General features: G+C 36.0%; 2 protein-coding genes and 1 long non-coding RNA gene across 5 annotated transcripts; 1 reads left to right on the top strand and 2 right to left on the bottom strand.

Annotated features, from left to right (window-relative positions):
• Positions 1-928: 928 nt before the first annotated feature.
• On the bottom strand, positions 929-10,194 carry LOC131537970 (coiled-coil domain-containing protein 134-like). 3 transcript variants are annotated; one of them, XM_058771720.1, is made up of 7 exons: positions 9,951-10,194; positions 6,796-6,927; positions 6,574-6,695; positions 6,414-6,498; positions 4,805-4,986; positions 4,653-4,724; positions 929-1,922 (listed from the first exon to the last, which is right to left on the bottom strand). In XM_058771720.1, the coding sequence occupies exons 1-7, from the start codon at positions 10,045-10,047 to the stop codon at positions 1,797-1,799; spliced, it is 816 nt and encodes a 271-aa protein (XP_058627703.1). In that variant the 5' UTR covers positions 10,048-10,194; the 3' UTR covers positions 929-1,796. The 3 variants fall into 3 exon arrangements, with proteins under 3 accessions (XP_058627703.1, XP_058627704.1, XP_058627705.1); XM_058771721.1 differs by having other exon boundaries at positions 6,796-6,900; XM_058771722.1 differs by lacking the exon at positions 9,951-10,194 and adding an exon at positions 9,689-9,926 and having other exon boundaries at positions 6,796-6,900.
• A 125-nt stretch (positions 10,195-10,319) lies between these two features.
• LOC131537971 (uncharacterized) lies at positions 10,320-13,034 on the top strand. The gene is made up of 4 exons (XR_009270441.1): positions 10,320-10,453; positions 10,953-11,230; positions 11,396-11,491; positions 12,176-13,034. It is a non-coding gene; the product is annotated as an uncharacterized LOC131537971 (long non-coding RNA).
• A 73-nt stretch (positions 13,035-13,107) lies between these two features.
• LOC131537038 (vascular cell adhesion protein 1-like) lies at positions 13,108-19,288 on the bottom strand. The gene is made up of 5 exons (XM_058770253.1): positions 18,722-19,288; positions 16,570-16,842; positions 16,136-16,465; positions 15,656-15,883; positions 13,108-15,070 (listed from the first exon to the last, which is right to left on the bottom strand). The coding sequence occupies exons 1-5, from the start codon at positions 18,783-18,785 to the stop codon at positions 15,051-15,053; spliced, it is 915 nt and encodes a 304-aa protein (XP_058626236.1). The 5' UTR covers positions 18,786-19,288; the 3' UTR covers positions 13,108-15,050.
• Between the last annotated feature and the right edge of the window lie 124 nt (positions 19,289-19,412).

The raw sequence follows: 19,412 nt of genomic DNA, 5'->3' as shown, positions 1-19,412 counted from the left end.
CAAGATTATTTTGGAAGGATTTGGAATTCTATATTAACAGAAAAATGGAGTGTATGATAGAAAAAAGTATATTTGATACAGAAAACGAACTTTTGAATTGTAAAAAACAACATATTATAGGTTACATTTGCTTGTTTTATTAGGAAAATACCATATACATAAGAAGAAGTGGGCTCAATGTAGACCAAGTTTTGCACATTTTATAAATGACTTTAAAATAATATGTAAATCTCTTGGAACAAACAAAAAAATAAAGCACTGAAAAAAAATGCAATGCTCTGAAAGCATTGAAATTTATGTAATTTTCTTCCTTTCTTTTTTCTTTGGCAGATCATGTTAATTTGATCGTGAATACATAATACCTCTTGTTTTTGTGGCATTAAATTAAAGCATTAAAAAAAAAATCTCTCTCAGCTCAGTCTCTCTCTCTAATTTCTATTTGTTGCATGTTTTCTGTATTGTATCCATCGCGGATGGGCCCGGGAAACATAGCAGCGCCCCTGGGAGTAATTCACGTTGTGCGAGTTTGGGTTTTGTTTTTTAACCAATTAGCCGATAGAGTTTAGATGTGTGAAAACTACCAAACTGACCCCAAAACAGCCCAAATTTTGTCCACCTGCCCAAACCATTTTTTACCCACACAATCAAATTCAAAACCGCCCAATCTGGCAACACAGACGTCCTTTATATTTAGTTTCATTTTGTTATGCTCCGCTCTGTTGCAATGCTGTTTTCCTATGGCCGATCCTTGCGTGTTCACTTTCTTTAAATTTCATTCGTTAATTCTTCAAAACATCCTTGATTTGTAGCTTAGAGTAATAATGATGATCATGAACCGAAAATCAACATAAATGCATGAGCTATAAACTCTAAATACAGCCCACGAAAAACATGATAACTCAACATATGCAGATAACCACTGCTAGAGTTTGTTAAATAGACTTTATTAATTCTGTCAATAATAATCTCCCACTGATGCTGTACAGATTTCAATAACAGTCACATGAACAGATTGATAAAGCCTCTATGAAAGCGTTTCAGACTGAAGCTGATGATCGTCTCACTTCAGCAGCCGGAGAAACCGATGCGAATCAGAAACGCATTCACACTGATATCAGTTTGATTCAGATCCTTCACTAAAGAGTTTCTCTCACGGCTGTGCAGCTCTGATCTCAGGTCAGATCATCAACGCTCATCCTTCACGTGCGCGCACACACACATACAATATACAATTTTTTAATGAATAACAGTTTCTAAAGAAAGCAGAAAGACATTAATTACCCACAGTTCTCTTATTAGACTATAAAGTACCCCCAAATAAAGCATTTATATTGAATCTAAACAACTGAATTTCATATGTGGGAACTTCAATTTTTGATTTTATATTATCAAAACTTATCAAGTGTGTTAAATACCGAAATATCAGTGTTCAAAATACCTTCATCTAAGACACAGACCCACTTTGACCACATCCACTCTCCCAATCCCCACCCACCACTCTTAACTCCCCCATTAATCTGACTCCACCCACTCTACAGAAAACGCTATAGTGACCCCGCCCCATAGACTCCTCCCACTACCCTGACTCCTCCCCCTTAACCCCAATACAGCACTAAACACACACTCACACCACCAGCAGTGACTCTAATGAAGATCCTCCTAAATCAGACAGAGTTAAAAACAGATTCAAGTGTTGCGAATCAGTCTCGATCTGAAACCTGTAAACGTCGTCGACGCCCGTGGCAGATTCAGCAGGGCTCCCTGATTGAGTGTAAACGGCTGATCTTCAGTCAGATCTATAACTCGGTGCGAGAGCGAGAGATCCGCGGCCCTTTCCGGATCTCTTTCCTCTTCTCCTCCTTCCTCCTCCTCTTCTCTTCCTCGCGGAGGATCTTCTGGAAGGCCTCGGCCGTGTGCAGCACCTGAAACACAGACAAATATACAATCAACAAACTATGCAAATCAAAGCAAACCAATCAAAATAAACCTGTGGTTAAATGAGCAACATCAGTTATTCAGTGGATAATTTAATGACAAAATATGCAAAAGTCTCTGTAAACTGAAATGAAACCAACTGAGTTGGTTTTCCCCGACAGTAAACTGCTGACTCGTTCTATTTATGACGTACTGACACAAAGTTCAAATGATTTGCAATGCTTTGTCGCGTCCAGTGTAGATACGATGTGACAGCAAAAACATGGCAAGTGTGAAGTAAAGAAAAGTGGACACGGAAAATAGCTGATTCAGATGTGAATGGACTGAACAGTTTTGAGTGAGTGAGTGATAACAGTTATGGATGTTGGTTCGCAGTGAGTTCACAGTTTTAAAGTGCCCTTATTATGGCTTGTGTAAGGTTCATATTTTGGTTTGGGAGAGACAATAACTTTATACATGGTGTACTTTCAGATTTAAAACTTTGCAGGATGTTTTCATTCACTGTGTTACACACTGCATGAAAAGTCATTTTCAAAAATCCATAATTGGGGCACTTTAACATAAGTTTGCCTTATTATTTTGATCTGAGGTAAAATATCTATTGTTGTTTCACTATGGCTATAAACCTCACGCAAAATAATATTCAAACTCACATTAGACACTTTTAACATTGAATAAAGCACATAATCATTACCTGAGATTATCACTGTCATATTTTGTATGTTGTTCCTGCCGCGACGTCGCAGAAAATAAAAACCATTTCTAAAATAGAATCCCGGGTGGTTAGGACAAAAATTACATGGAAAAGATACTTTTTAATCGCGTTGCGTCACGTCTGATTGGGACATACGGTGTTACAGTTTGATCCCCCTAAAAAATCTAAGTGTAAAAATATTAATGCTGACAGATCTAATAATTTAATCTGAAATTAGGGAAAGTGGAGAGAAGAGATCTAGTCTGGAGATGAGCAGGAACAGTTGATTTGCATGGCAGACATGGAGATCCAGATTGTTTTTAATATCCAACAGGCAAAGTTCTTCTGTCTCTAAATGCAAAAATGTTCATAATTGTTTGAATAAAACAGACTACTGGGGGAAAAAATCTGAATATTTATCTTATTTTAACAAAAGCTACAATAATATAATAATCGTAATAATAAGAATAATATATATATATGAAGAGTTCAGATGCAAAAAGTGCCGTCTGAAATATTCTTCTAAAAGGAGCATTTTTATCAGGCTCCTATATTTATGTTCAGTTATTTCACTTTAATTGCATAGAAAAGGACCGTTACATTGCCATTAGAGTAAAATTACTGAACCTAATTTTAGACGAAAATTTCAGATGGCACTTACAGGCTTTTGCAACTGAACTCTTCATATATTATATATATTATATATTATATTATATATATATATATATATATATATATATATATAGGTCAGTGGCCCTTGGCTTGGTATTGTTGGCAGAATTCGCCCTCGGACAAAAACTCAGTGAGGAACCCTGCATTACACCAATAAACAGGTGCTTATTTCAGCTATTAAACTGTTCAAACCCTGAATCAGTGACTTGCCGCCACCTGCTGGCAGTTTTAGTTTAATTTGTAAAGTATCTTTTCTGCTATTTAAATAATTTAATATTTCTATATTCAAAATTTTATATTTAAAACATTAACCTCAACATGAATTTATGAATTTAATTGCACTCATGCCGCCTCGGAGCCTCATTAATCATCTGAAAATACACATACAAGCCACTTTTTATTCTACTTCTGTGCCACCTCTGTAGTACAAATTTATTTCTTAAATACTGATTTCATTTAATTGGTAAATTATTCTTATTCTACTTTTTATTCTGTTGTTTTAATTAGAAACGTTAAAAAGCTTATAAATATATTTTTTTGAATTTGATAAATAAAAGACTATATACTTTTAATAAAGTTAGAAAAATGCCATTACAAAGGTAAAAACAAAATTCCCTGTAAATCACTTTAAGGAGTCAAATATCACCTCATAATGGGAAGGTTAATAGAATTTTTAATTATTGATTAGAAGGTGCTCCTAAATTTTTTTAAATTGGGAGCACAAGCACTCCTAAAAAGAAAAGTAAGCGTAGAGCCCTGTCTTATAAGCAGTGTTATTTTAGTTTCATTGATATACCACTATAGTTTATATTAATAGTTTGCATTAGTTTTTAGTAAATTAGTATTGTTTTGTTTTTAATTCATTTTAATATTTTAAATTTTATAAATTATAACGTTTAATCATTTTCATTTTAAAGTTGTTTTTGCCATGTTTTAGTATTTCTTGATGTCTATACAGGTTTTATTATTATTTTAATTAATTTAATTTTTTAGAACATTAAATTAAATTAAATTAAATGAAAATGATAAATAATGCCTGAAATGAAATAAATTCAAGTTCTTTATACATTTTATTTTTAGTTAATGTTTATTTTATTACAAATAACAAAACTTGTTTTGGTTTTAGTCTTAATTAATTATAATAACACTGGTTATACGATGTAAAATTAAATATTTTATGTATATTTGACATTTTATAGGCAACTAAAAAATACTATTAGTCATCCTGTAATTTTATTAATAACACAACACAGTGTACATGAGAAACACTGATTCAATATAGTAGTATATAGACATCTCTCTCTGTATATGTGTGTGTGTGTGTGTGTGTGTGTGTGTGTGTGTGACTCACGTCGTCTCGTTCGGTGCGATACGGATTGACGAAGTCTGCAGATTTCTCTATGATTCCCAGCTCCTGTGACATCTGTAACACACCGTTAAAGCTCATTTACTGTGTTTCAGTGTATTTAGTGTGATGTTAATCCCATGATGCCTCAGTCTGACCAGCGTGAGCACGTGCTGATGGGCTCCTCCGCTGAAGACGCCCGTCTGGTTGCAGAAGCGCAGACCCCAGCGCAGCAGACGACTCCAGTCCACGTTACGATCGTAGTAGTGATGGACGATACGCGGGAAACGCAGAGCCACGTCTCCGAAGAACGCCGTGTTCTCCACCACGTGAGAGTACGCTAGAGACAGACAGATTCAACCGATTAAACCCTCGGAGCATCACTGACTGAGCTCGCTGAAAAAACCTCCTGCAGGAACGAATGATTGCTGAAACTGAAGAAGTCTGTGGGTGAGATGAGGTTTTGTTTCTCTGAAGCTGCTGTGAAGTGTCTGGACTGTGTAAAGTGCTGGAGAAATAAACCTGAATGACTAAAAATAGTCTGAGAGTCTTTTATATGGAAGCCTATTTATGCTAATTAAAACTCAATCATGCTTTGGTAAACCATATCACAATTATGAGATAAAGTGTCTAAGAAGACATAAGAAGCTGAAATTGTGAGATTGAAAGTCAAAATAATAATTTAAAAAAAAACTGAAATTACAACAAAGTCATACTCATGAGAAAATCAAAATGATAAAGTTACAGTTATGTGATAAAACTTCATAATTATTTGGAAAAAACTGAGAAAGTTAATACTGTCAAAAAAATGTATTTGTGATTTTGTGATAATTATGACCTACATTTTATATAATTATAATTTATCATGATTTAACACTTGTGAATTTAAAATTGAGATTTGAATAAAATTGAAATAAATTATGAAATACTAAGTTACAATTATGAGATTACATGGAAAAGTTTAGAAATTTTGATATATAAAGTCAAAATTATGTCAAAGTAAAAAAAAAAAAGAATATTATGTTGATCTCATGATATTGACGTGAATCAAAAGTTAGGACCTTTTATCTTAATTTAATCATTATGATTTATCATTTATGAATTCAAAATATGACATTTTAAAGTTGAAATTATAAAGAAAGTTGAAACATGATATTAAAAAAAATTAATTTATAAGATTAAGTGTCAAAATTGAGACAAAACGGTCCCTTACGAGTCAAAATGATGGCATACTAAGTTATACTTATGAGATAAAACATAATTGTGTGGTACAAATTGAAATTAGGACGTGTGGGGAAAAAAGTGAGATAATGAGAAAAGTCTAAATTGTTCATGAGACTGGTCATCTCATGAATTTGACTTCTAAAGTGAGAATTAAGACTTTTTACCTTAATTTTGCAATTTAAATGTTTAAATGTTAAAATTAAACAAAGTCAAAATTATGACAAAAAGACAATTCTGAGATTAAAGTCAGAATTGACGTCATACTTATGAGAAAAATGTGAAAATTATGACATACTCAATTTAAAAAAAAAGTATATAAAAAAAACAAAACCTGAAAATAATTCAGATGTTTTAACTCTAGACTTCAACTTTATATGTCATAATTATGTTTTTTATTTATTTTTTTATCTTAAAATGTTATAATTATGATTCAGCATGTGGCAGTAATGTGCTTCCATAGTGTTGAGCGTTCACTCAGACACACACACACACACACACTCTCAGATGTCTGAAATGAACGGTGATAAAGCCAGAGTCTCTCACCTTCCTTGATTTTGTCGTCGAGTGGGAACGGATCGTCCGGCTGCACGTTAGCAGCTATAAGAACAGCTCTGGAGTCCTCCAGCACCTGAACACACACACACGGATCAGATCAGCTCCATCACACTCAGTGTCTCACACACACACACACACACACACACACCTTGAAGAGGCCCTTCAGCATGATGTCGATGATCTTGTACTGCTGGTTGACGTCGTTGAGCTCCACCAGGTTCTTCAGCGCGTTCAGCTGATCCTTCCTCTTGCTCTCGAACAGACGCTTATCTGAGAAGACGTTCAGGAGAACGACATGCTCACACACACACACACACACACACACACACACACACACACACACACACACTCAGGTGTCTGAGGAGGATACAGATCTCCAGGTTGGAGTCGTGTCGGGGTCTCTGTGCGTCCGAGTCGGAGCCGAGGGCCACCGGAGCCGCCAGCAGCAGCAGAGCGCAAACATTCAACATGACCACTAGAGAGAGACAAACACCAGACAACACTCAAAACACAAATCACAGAGACAAAATATCACAAAACTTGGAGAAAATTAAATCAAACATGCATCAATAAAATAAACACCACAAAAGCGACTGTTCAAAACATAATCACTTGTTGCTTTGTTTGTAATGGTAATTAAAAAATGTGACCCTGGACCACAAAACCAGTCATAAGGGTCAATTTTGTGAAATTGAGATTTATACATCATCCGAAAGCTAAATAAATAAGCTTTCCATATATATATAATTTGTTAGGATAGGACAATATTTGGTTGAGATACAACTATTTGAAAATCTGGAATCTGAGGGTGCAAAAAAATCAAAATATTGAGAAAATCACCTTTAAAGTTGTCCAAATGAGGTTCTTAGCAATGGATATTACTAATCAGAAATTAAGTTTTGATACATTTACGGTAAGAAATTTACAAAATATCTTCATGGAACATGATCTTTACTTAATATCCTAATGATTTTTGGCATAAAAGAAAAACGGATAATTTTGACCCATACAACGTATTTTTGGCTATTACTACAAATATACCCCAGCGACTTAAGACTGGTTTTGTGATCCAGGGTCACAAATGGTAAAAAATGTGAAAACTCAATAATTCAAACCCTAAGACTCCAGAAAGGTTCAAATCTTCAAATAAATATAATGAATAAATAATAAACAAACAGACTAGGCATCAAATTTAACATCAGACTGAGGTAAAAACGTGGAAAGTGCCACTTCTGGCTAATTAAAGGAAATTTCTGGATTTAATGATCCTTGATTACGTGTTTATTAGGGCACAAAAACATTGAAACAATAATTTCTGTGAAGCTGTGTTCAAACAACATACAATGTGAAAAGCACTATACAAATAAACAGGACCTGAATTAATAATTCAGTGAAAGATGATGGTGATAATGAACCCTGAATTCGGCTGATAATCATCACTTCTGATCAAATACAAGAGGCTCCGTTCAGATTTGCATCAAAAAATACCAAAAGAAAATTAAAAATCTAGTTAAAGTCTCTGAAGTCCCAGAAACGATCAATCTTTCATCATTTACTCCTCTTCATGTCTTTCAAACCTGTATGAGTTTCTGTGAATCACAAAAGATATCTGGACGTATGTCCATACAGTGGAAGTCAATGGGGTCCAAAGTGGTTTGGCTCCCAATGTTCTTCAAAATATCATCTTTTGTGTTCCTCAGAAGAAAGAAAGTCACACAGGTTTGAAACGACAAGAGGAATGACCTAATTCTGGATGAACCGTCCCTTTAAAACATATCCCACTGAAGATTAAAACTAAAACCATACGACAGGCTGATTCAATTCTGTTTTATGAAGAAAATCTATTGCTGTTGATCAATTTGACCGAATAAACACTCAAACTCAAATATGAGTGCAAATAGTGTAAATAATAGATAAAGTCAGTGAGTTTGTGGTTTGTGTGCAATGCTCCAGCTTCAGCTTCACTAACAGACATCATAAATCCAGAGGGATCAGACAGATTTATGATTAATATTTCATGCGTTTGCTCAAAGCCAGACCGCTTCAGAGGGATGTTCTACTTCCTGTCCTGAGAATCAGCTCTCAAACCATCTCAAACCAGGCCAGACCGACAGGAAACCACCACTGACAGGTGTTAACATGATATAAAGATGAACACCATCTCAAACCAGACCGGACTAAACCCGATAGACATTAACATGATAATATAGAGAGGAAAACCACCTCAAACCAGACCAGACAACCATAAATCGCCACTGACAAACATTAACATCATAATATAGACAAGAAAACCAACTCAAACCAGACCAGAATGAACAGAAACCACCGACAGACGCTAACATCATGATATAGATGAGAAAAACAACTCAAACCAGACCAGACTAACTTGACAGATATCAACATGATGATACAGAGCTGAAAACCATCTCAAACTAGACCAGACAACCAAAAACTGCCACTGATAAATGTTAACATCATGATATAGGCCTAGAGATGAAAACTATACCAAACCAGTCCCAACCCATCATGGACAGAAGTTAAAATGATGATACAGGGATGAAAACCATATTAAACTAGACCAGATCCAGACCCACCACTGACAAGACATCAACATCATAATATATAGACAAAAATCATCTTAAACCAGACCAGACCAATACTGACAGACATTAACATGATAATGTATAGAGATGAAAACCATCTTAAACCAGACCAGCCCACCACTGACAGATATTAACATGATAATATATAGAGATGAAAACCATCTTAAACCAGACCAGACCACCCCAACCCTTCACTGCAGAACTGGCAGATATTATGATATAGAGATGCAAACCATCTCAAACCAGACCAGACCCACCACTGACAGACATTAACATGATAATATATAGAGATGAAAACCATCTTAAACCAGACCAGACCAACCCTGGCCCATCACTAACAGATGTTAACATGATGAAATATAGATGCAAACCATCTCAAACCAGACCCAGACCCACCACTGATAGACATTAACATGATGATTTAGAGACAAAAAAACACCTCAAACCAGACCAGATCCCATCATCGCTGTGGGACAGAGTTTCCAGTCCAGAACTCATTTACAGATCTGTGTCTGATTTGAGGAGTAGTCACGTGAAGCCAAAGACCCCACAGCACTTCCTCGTGCCTGCATGGGTTAACCAGTTTAGCTGGTTAGTCCTGACACTTCACAGCTCCAGCCAACCACCCAAATAAAACCCCACACTGGAGAAATTACCCACAGAAAACAGCTCGAGCTGGACGATTCAGAAGCGAAGAGGATCATGATCGCACTGGTGTTCACGCGCTGTCAGATACCATGGTATTACTGTGGTAAATGATTCCACCTTCATCCCTGCAGCAGTATTTCTCAATAACCCAACCTTCAGCGGACTGCACGCAGACTGAACGACAGCGGATGTTAATATCTCACACAGAATATGTAATAATCACATCCTCCTCGTCCTGCTCAGTGCAGATGTTACAGCGGTGCTCCGGACTCACCTTCAGCGCCGAGCGCGCGCGAGCATCGGTAAACACGCGTCGAGCGGCCGTCGGGTTCAAACTGTCGTGTCGCGGTGCGAGCGGCGCGTCGGATCATTCACATGCCGCGCGTGTCCTCCAGTCCGCTGCTGCCACGCACGCGCGCGCCGCAGGTTTCCGCACGGAGCGCTTAGAGGGACGCACGCGCGCCGATGTCACCCTCGCGAGATTTCTTTTAAGCTAACCTGTTAAAACCTGAACTGTGTCAAAACTCAAATTAAGCATAGATGTGAACTGTGCTTTTTATGACTCTCAAACAGAAACTGTCTTGCATTTTATTTTTTATGTTTTTATTTTTTTGGCATTGTGTTCAATACAAGAAAACTTTGGAAAGACATTTTCCAGTTCATTATTTGTAATATAATTGTGTTCATACATAATGACTTTTGAGCTTTTCTTTAAGAATGTTCTGTTTGGAATTTTCACTTTTGAGAAGCAATGGTACGGAAGCCCTGAACCGCGAGGTGGGGGGGGGAAATAACTTATGGTGGTTACTGTGTATTTCAACATAGTAACTCGTTATTTCAACATAATATTTCGAGATATTAAGTCGTTATTTAATCGTTATTAAATTTAGTCGTTACATAATGACCCAGCCAGGCCGTCGAATGGCCGTTCTGGACTTCTCCAGAGCATCCAGATAGCCAGTCCGCCCGTGTTTGTAGATAATAAAGCACAATAACCTCAGTATTACTGGGTTTACCTCAGTAACTGTAGTTTTACTGTGGTATTTGTAGATAAAGCACAATACTTACTATGGGTTTACCACAGTAACCGTAGTTTTACTGTGGTATTTGTAGTTAAAGCACTGTAACAACACCAACACATAGCCTGTCATGTTTTTACCACGGTAACTGTTTTGCTATACTATTTTTAAAGCACAGTAACCACAAGGCTTTCCATGCCTTTAATACATTTTGTGAAGTAATTGTAATTCAATATTTCCTTTTTTCTGTCTTGCAGTTACATCAGATCACGCTCCAGCAGCTCTTTTTAGAAGCCATCTCTCTCTCTCTCAGCTTTTCCTTTCCTATTTTTCCAAACTGTAATCTGTAATTCATTTACACATAGTAGACTCTCTATCTGTGGTTCATCATGGCATATTTCAAAACTTAATCAAATTTTGACCAATTCTTTCAGAAAGCTGCTAGAATTAACTTGAACTCGAAGCTCTCGATTCTGATCTTGAAGAAGCTGTCAAGGAGGCTGAACAAGTCCTTCAAAGGTTCAGCCCTTCACAGGTTTTGTTGAACACTTTTAGTTAACAACTGATTTGCTTTAATGAACACATCCTATATGTGTTGATAATATCTTTCCTTATAGTCCTTCCTCTCAAATATTTTGGTCAGATCATTTTTAACACACTGTCTCAACATGTGTATATTTCTCTTCGTTTCAACTGAAAGGGAAGCCCAAAGGAAGGCCTATCATGGGATTTGAATTTGACCGTATTGTGCGTTTACAGAGAAGACCCAAAGCTGCAAAGGCAAACACTTCCAATGGTATGTCTGTGTTGGTCTGAGCACCTTGACTGAACTGTACTGCAGTTACATTTGCACAGCATTTGATGTTTCTTTAACTTTGGTTTACGTAGCCCTTCAGGAAGAACCCTCAACAAAGTGTCATGTTGAAGGAGTAATAATTCATACAATTTACCAAATCAGCAAATTTATATGATATTGTACAAACGTACTCATACAAAATTCTACCACTTTTACTCCTGCTGCTGTCATTGGCCATTGCCTCAACTCTTATTGTGCCCATTGATAGTAGTCAGAGTGTTTGTATCATGAAGTTTATATTATGTCCATTGTATTCTTTATTAACCTTTACAAATTGGTGCCGTCTCTTCCCGTTGTAACAGTACATGAGATCTGTCCACACCTCACAGTCTGCCTTTCTTTCTGTGTTGATTTTTATTGAACGCATCTGTGTAAGAAGCAAGAGTCTGGAAATGCTAACAAATTAGATTTTCAATTAATTTGGCCAAATCAAATCACTTAAAGCTGTTTAAAACAAGAACAAGAAATACAATGGTAGACATTTTAGCATCCACACCAACAGACGATAATGGTCAGTTTAATATTATACACACTGCAGTTACAGTATGTTGCTGTCTGTTATTTGTTGTTGTCAATGTTTTTTATTGTTCATAGTGATAAATTCTCTTTGTTCCTATCTTGCAGGATTTCTCACAGATTTCTCCATCAGCTCTCCACAATATCAGCCCTTCCGAAAGCTTCCACATCTCTCTCTCTCGTGTGGCACATCTGCTCTCAGTCCTTTACTGCCAACTTCCAGTCTTCTCACGTCTACTTATATATATATATAGATATATTCTTGATGAAAATTATAATTGTCAAAAAATATATATAATTGTGAACCATTTTAATCGGTCCTGCATTTAGTCACAATAGAAGCAAACAATAATTACAGGAGAATAATAATCGTAAAATATTGAAATATTGTTCTTAATAATTTTTTGCCTATTTGCTCGTTAAAGGGAAGAAAATAATATCTTTTCAACTGGAGCCTCGAAACTCCTGGTTTGTAAAATGTTATTTGGCATCTTATGACATTTTCTGTAAACAAATTCTCTTTTTATTTTTGAATATTAGACAGTGTTTTTTAAAGGGGTTTTATATTGCATATTTCTTAGTTACATATTTGTTTCCATGTACCCATTAATTACTTCAATCAATCTGTCATTGTTTTAAGTTGTTATATTTCAATATAACAGTTTTTTTTTTTCCATAGTGGCACAAACTGGAGAGAGAGTGCTGTTCTGGGCACTATGTTTGTTTTGGAAAAGTCTGACATATCAATAAACATGCAATTTGTAAGTTTTTATTTTTATTTTTTTATATATATTCCTGTTGTTCAACTGGCAGAGCTAAGAATGACAAGTTTGTACGGTCCATTTCCAGGAAACATAAAAGTGATTAATTGTATACCTTTAATACACTAAATACACTGTAAATGTTACAGAACCAAAATTGAATAGTGGAAACATTCTGCATGTTTGAATAAATATCAGAGGTTGGTTTTTTTTTGGAAGCAAATTAAACATTTTGACATTTATTATTTATTTTTCACACAGTATATGCACATTTTTGAGTTTAAATATTGTACATTATTTAATATTAGTGTAAACAATGTATACAATGGGAAATATTACACTCTTGTTTCAAAAAACAACAACAACAACAAAAACACTGTAATCAACAAATCTATTGCTGCATCAGGTTAACCACACGATGCAATCTGTTGTTGCAGTTTTATACTTTAACAGATTATCTGTCTATTCACCACAAGAACCCGGAAGATCCTGTCATAGATGACCATATATGGACAAGTAAGTGTGAGGCCTCTGCTCAACTGAGTTGCCATTGGCTTTGAAGTTCTCTTGGCACTCACAGACCTCGCTGTGATTGGGCTATCTTTTAACCCAAATTAAAAAACGCTTAATGTTGCAAAGTACGCTTTGCTGTTCTTATTACGTCAGTAATACCTTTAGTTAACAATGCAGTGTTGCTATGTCATGAGAAATTACCACTTTCCCGAGATCGTAACCCTAACCCTGAGCATAACGTCATTAAACTACAAATACCAGCACTGCTTTCTATCGATAGAATGGCAGAGGCTTATGGGTAATGTAGTTTAAAATGTTTAATAATAAAATGTTTAAAAATACCATCTTTTTTGAACAAATGTATATCTAAACATGTTAATTGAGCAAACATCTATGACATATGTAAGAGTCAGGCTGAAATTTGGTATTTTACTAAGAGCACTTTTTTAAACACCTTTATACCATCTTTCCATATATGTTTGAAAACTCTGTCCAACATTATTTAATTAACATAGCATAAGTAGTTGTCCTGCCAAATTTCTCTGTAAAACTATAATCAGACTTTGATTTACAGCCATTCGATGATAACAGCCTTCTCAGCCTACCAGTAGGCGTAACAGGTCCCGTCTGGCCCATATCTGTGACCTGATAACCGCGGATAACGCCCATTCAATCGAGTGATATCATTCGAAGCGGGTGTCAGATGCTAGTAATTTGTTCAGGTTTTTAATATTGACACACTGTAAAGTAAACTAGGTTTGTTTTTAGGCTCAGGTGTTCAGGGTGGTTGTTTACTGACCCAAGTCAAAAGAACCCACCCATTGTGATATATGGCAAATTCACACTCTGATTGAAGGCTTTGTTGTGATTAACGCATTCTTCGAAACATATAACACTTTTAGTCATTTTGAAGCTCCACCCTTTCACAGTTTCCTCTAAAACTCATCAAGCACATTTCCCCTAACAAACTTAAAATGAGAAAAAAAAATGAGAAGGAAATCAAAACCAAAGAAGTCAACCTTTATTTTGCTGCTGTTCAACCACTCAAAATACATTTTCTTGTGTCTTCCAAAACATGCTATAGGGCTGCTGCTAGCCGAGGGAAATGAGATGCCCCCTTGGTAGCTGACGCCCTGTGCAGTCTGAGTACTCATCTCGTGCACAGCTCACATTCACACCGAATACAGAAGAATTTTAAAAGCTGCTCTGTGCAATGAATACACAGTGCAATGAATATACACACGCTAAATACCTTATAAATGCCGTGTTACAGGGTAACAAACCATATACTAGATTACTAAAGCAATATTGTAATGTTTTCAAACTTGCAACCCTTATATACCCTCAAGACAAAATTTAATATTTGTCAAAATAAACAAATAAATTTAAAAAAAGTAAAAATACACTCACTAAAAAAAACATTCGTGAAAATACACTTTCCAGTTACTGTCAGATGTTAATTTCATGCTAACATCTAAAGGCAGGAATTTATTTCTAAATAAAAGTGATGTGTTGTAGTGGTCCCCACTGACTTCATATGCATGACCGATGAACCACTACAAGTCAACACATTTTTATGAATTCATAGAAATAGAAAAGAATAGAAAGAAAGAAAATACAATACTGTGAATAATTATCTCTGTTGTGTGACCATTAATTAAATGACAATAATCAATGCAACCGACAACTGGAAAAAAAGTAAGAACAGTTTAGAATGTGGGACGAATACCTGCGGAAGAAAAGCAGTGTTAATGATCTAAAACACTCAAGTGTTTTCAATCCCTGTCTACAGATGCACTCTTTAATAATACAGGTTCCAAAAGGGGTGTTTCCCGGTGGTGCCACAGAAAAAACATTCTTAGTTCCCCAAAAGTTCTTAAAACTGAAAAGAAACTGTTTTTATGAAGAATATTTTTAAAAAATCTAAAGAAATATTTTTCCAGAAAGAACCTTTAGTGGAATGGATTCCATGGATGTTAAAGGTTCTTTGTGGAACCATAGATGCCAAAAGAACCTTTATTCTTAAGAGTGTATAAAAGAGCGACACCCAAACCAACATTTAGAAAAAAACTAAACATAAATATGCACAAAGTATTCACGTCATCAGATAATGTCTCAAATGTGCACTCATTATCAATGAGACCAAAATAATACACACATTCAAAAAAAAAAGAATTCATAATGCAAATTTGAAATATCTCAATTAACATTCATGAAATCTTATTCAAATATGAACAAAATAATAAATTACTGCAATTTTGCGTTTAAAAAAAAAAAAAAAAAATCAGATGATATATTTTCATTCATAACCCACCTGCAGATTTGACGATGAACACTTTGCTGTCTCTTCCCAGAGTGTTTGTGGCGGTGCATGTGTAGTCTCCTGGACTGAGTGTGGAGGACTTGAGCACTGAGGAGCTGCTCTTCTCTTTCAGATGATCCCATGTGTACGCTGGAGCCGGGTTTGCCTTCACTGTACAGTCTAGTGTAGCCTCATCGTCTTTAATGATGGTCTCTGTTGAACCGGAGTGTTGTGGTTTATCTGAGGAGGACAGAGATGCATTTCTCAGCACAACAGCAACATGACGAGCAGCTGTTATTAACAGATCACTAAAATACTGCACAACTGAAACCTTTTTCTCCGTGTTCATTTAATTCATAATATGTCATATTTAAGTTAATATGCAAATCTCTGTGTGTGATGAAATATGACAGTTGCACATGCTTCTCACTAGAAGACCCTTTAGAAAATATAAACTGAATTATATGGCTAGCTTAGCAATAATAAACTTACAGTGAACTTCAACATTAAGAGGTTTTGATGAATTTTTAGGATGAGGTTGAGGTCCTTCTGCTCCCAGATCCAGCTCTGCTTCACACCAGTATTGAGCTCCATCATCAGCTCTGTCTGGACGGATCAGGAGTGTGACGGTTTCGTTCTCTGGAGTCTTGATGGTGTCATTGAAGGTGGTTTGATGCAGCAGAGTCTGTCCTTTGTACCATTTGACAGTGAGATACTGAACAGGAGCCACATTGTGAACGTCACACTGGAGCTCATACTGCTGTCCCTCCATCATTGGTCCGCTGTGATTCACAGTGTTGATGGACACACTGTCTGGAGTCTCTGTGGAGGAAGATTTACACACTCTGAAATCTGCTGTGATTAATGTACATTTATTAGATATTTCTGAGAATGAACAGAAAAAAATCAGTAACACAGAAACTGACTGTAAACAGTGACTGGGAGCAATACATCACACTGATAGTTATTGTCTGTTCTATAATTCATGTAGCAGTATGGCCGTGTGTCCCATTCTGTCACTTCTGACACTCTCCATGTGATCAGACTCTGGTTTCTGGTCAGGGGCACTGCTCCCTCACTGGCTTCCCATCCCATCCCATCATGCTGGACAGAGGTGCTACAGTTAGCTGCAACAGAATCACCGTATCTCACAACAACTCTCTGTGGGTTGAGCTGAAGAGGACAGTCAGCTTGTGCATCTGCGGAACACATCGAGAAGGATTTTTATTAAACACAACTCTTAGAGCTAATCTCACAGCTTCTCAAACATTTCATCATATTTTCTAATATGTTAATACACAAAATCATAAAGTATCTTTTTCACTACACAATTTTATCATCTATATAAACTTCATTTACACCCTCCACATGCAGTGGACATTTAATTCTATTCCTACATTTTGTAGGGTACTTTATCGATCTCTTTAATTCTGTGACATTACCTAACTCTTCAGTTTTTTAGTGACCATGGATGATGAATGTCTGAATGTTTCACTCCAAGGTGGAATTTTTTCTTGACCAACGCTCTGATAAAGTTCCCAGTATGCTGGAATGGACTAAATTGGTACTGTCATACAATTATTTTGTATTTGCATCTGATTTCTATTTACAAATCTCTAGTGTAAGCATGGTTCGAAACGGCCCCCAGTTTTGCATCGTTTTGTGCTATATTTCAACAACAATTTGTACATCATACAGATTGTAACCCTTTTTTATAACCCTGAAACCTATTGTGCTGTGGAAACAATATATTGATAATATGTTTTTTTGTGGAATGGTACTGAATCTCAGTTCTTAGTTTCATAGACTGGTTAATGATCACCGCAGAACACTGAAATTCACCATTGAATTCCATCAGGATAAAATGAATGAAATGAAAATGAACCTACTGATCGTAATACATTGTTACATGGTACATTTTATCATCCTGAGTCATTAAAATGCTCTTTACCAATCTCTCAGTTCAGCTGTGTACCTTCGCCGAATTTGCAGTAGAGATGCAGACTTTCAACATCAAGCAGCGATTTTATCAGATAGGTTTAGAGCAAGAGCATAAGGATGGATTCAGTCTGCCATTTTATAAATAGCCTATGTCACAACGTGAGTGTCTAGTAAAAAAAACAAAAAAAACAAGACCATTGAAAATCAAGTGAACTGTTCTTCAGTAGGCTACTCTCCAGTAGCAAAGGACATACAAGGTGAAACATTGGCATATTGTGGACAGTGACCCTATAAAAATGTTTTGAATAACAGACTAGTATAACAGACCACTTAACGTTCTGGTTTGAGCAGATTTAACCCCTCTTTCACATTTTTTTTTAAACGAGGTACCCTTTGGCAATTTTGGATGCGGTAACCTTCAACAATGCAATTTTACCAATAAAACTCAAACTTTCAAACATCCTCATACTACCAAATTTAAAAGAGATAGGGCTACAATTTCATGTAAAACTGCTAATGTGGTCTATATGTTGCAGTGCCCCTGCGGTGTTTGCTATGTGGGTAAAAACCCTCAATTCAGAATATTGTTGAGCTATCAGAAATCAATAACTTAAAAGTCTGGTGGCTCAGCAATTTGCGACTTTTTGACATTCAGCCGAGAACAGAATTAGTCAAATGTCCGTGGCCTGTAGGCGACGAAATACTTTTAACATGTGAGACTTTTTGGATTTACACATTAGATACCCCCTATAGGGATTAAATGAAGATTTCAACATTCATTGATTACTCACTTGTACATATAAAGGCATGTTTGAAATCATTTTTTATTGCTTGACGAAGAGCCTATTAGCTCGAAACGATAACATTTTGTTCGTTGATGTGTGCTTTGGATCCATTTTTGCTAAATAGCTTGAGAAAAATGTTTTGATTGCTGTAGAAGCCTGTGTATTGTCAGTATCATAGTATGCAATAAAAAACAGAAAATGAATTTCACACCTCAAACACTAGTCCTAAGATAAACAATGAAGTTAAAATAATTTCATCTCCAAATAAATAATAATAATAGCGAACATTCAGGATCATTTCAGATAAACAGATGTTTGCATTTCAGGCATTGAACAAATAAAACATACAAACCTGCGAGACTCAGAAGCGGTGAAACTGCAGAGAGATAAACAAATCCAAAGAAATGTTGAAGCATATTCAGTGTGCTCAAGGAAAAGCAATTGAACAGAAAATATTGCAAATAGGACCAAAGTTTATGTCTGTAACTCTTGACTGGATGTGGTCTGTGACTGAATAGCTGAACCTCGAGCACACGATAAAGAAACAAAAAACAAAAAAAGGAGAAGAAGAAAAAAGAAACCCCACCCTGGAAAAAGACTTCTGTCAATGGATGGCAGCAAAAAAAAAAAGAAACCAAATGAACTCTAATAACCTGAATTCTTGTGATGACTCGAGGTTACCCTGACAAGACGACCGCAAAATCATACAAAAACAGCAATTATGAATTTTGCATAAATTCTTCTGTCCAGAAGCTGTTCACTTGTACAGAATAAGTTCATAAAGTGTCACATTGGTAAAACATTGAAAAGTGAACTAGTTTATTTGGGGTTTTCTAGGTGTTCAGGGTGCTTCTTCTGCGGTGGCCGAGAGAGCTCAACGCGCTGAAACTTCAGAAAACACATGCAAATAGAAAAAGCACCAGCAAATCAAGAAAACAACTTCATCAATTTGACAGCACAACAACTCAATCAAATAAAGAATTTCATTTGCAGTGCGTTTCTTTATTTGGTTGTGTTGTGAGCATCTGCAGCACTTGTGTTGT

The sequence above is a fragment of the Onychostoma macrolepis genome, chromosome 03 (assembly GCF_012432095.1).
Source record: "Onychostoma macrolepis isolate SWU-2019 chromosome 03, ASM1243209v1, whole genome shotgun sequence".
Lineage (NCBI taxonomy): Eukaryota > Metazoa > Chordata > Actinopteri > Cypriniformes > Cyprinidae > Onychostoma > Onychostoma macrolepis.
This window is presented reverse-complemented; position numbering and strand designations above follow the sequence as displayed.

Coding starts and splice junctions, on each gene's coding strand:
- LOC131537970 (XM_058771720.1), bottom strand. CDS start 10,047: ATGATCCGACGCGCCGCTCGCACCGCGACACGACAGTTTGAACCCGAC. Junction 6,499..6,573: donor TGCTGAAGGGCCTCTTCAAG/GTGTGTGTGTGT, acceptor GTGTGTGTTCAG/GTGCTGGAGGACTCCAGAGC. Junction 4,725..4,804: donor ATCAGCACGTGCTCACGCTG/GTCAGACTGAGG, acceptor GGTGTGTTACAG/ATGTCACAGGAGCTGGGAAT.
- LOC131537038 (XM_058770253.1), bottom strand. CDS start 18,785: ATGCTTCAACATTTCTTTGGATTTGTTTATCTCTCTGCAGTTTCACCG. Junction 16,466..16,569: donor GCTCCCAGTCACTGTTTACA/GTCAGTTTCTGT, acceptor CTTCCTCCACAG/AGACTCCAGACAGTGTGTCC. Junction 15,884..16,135: donor TCTTAATGTTGAAGTTCACT/GTAAGTTTATTA, acceptor TGTCCTCCTCAG/ATAAACCACAACACTCCGGT.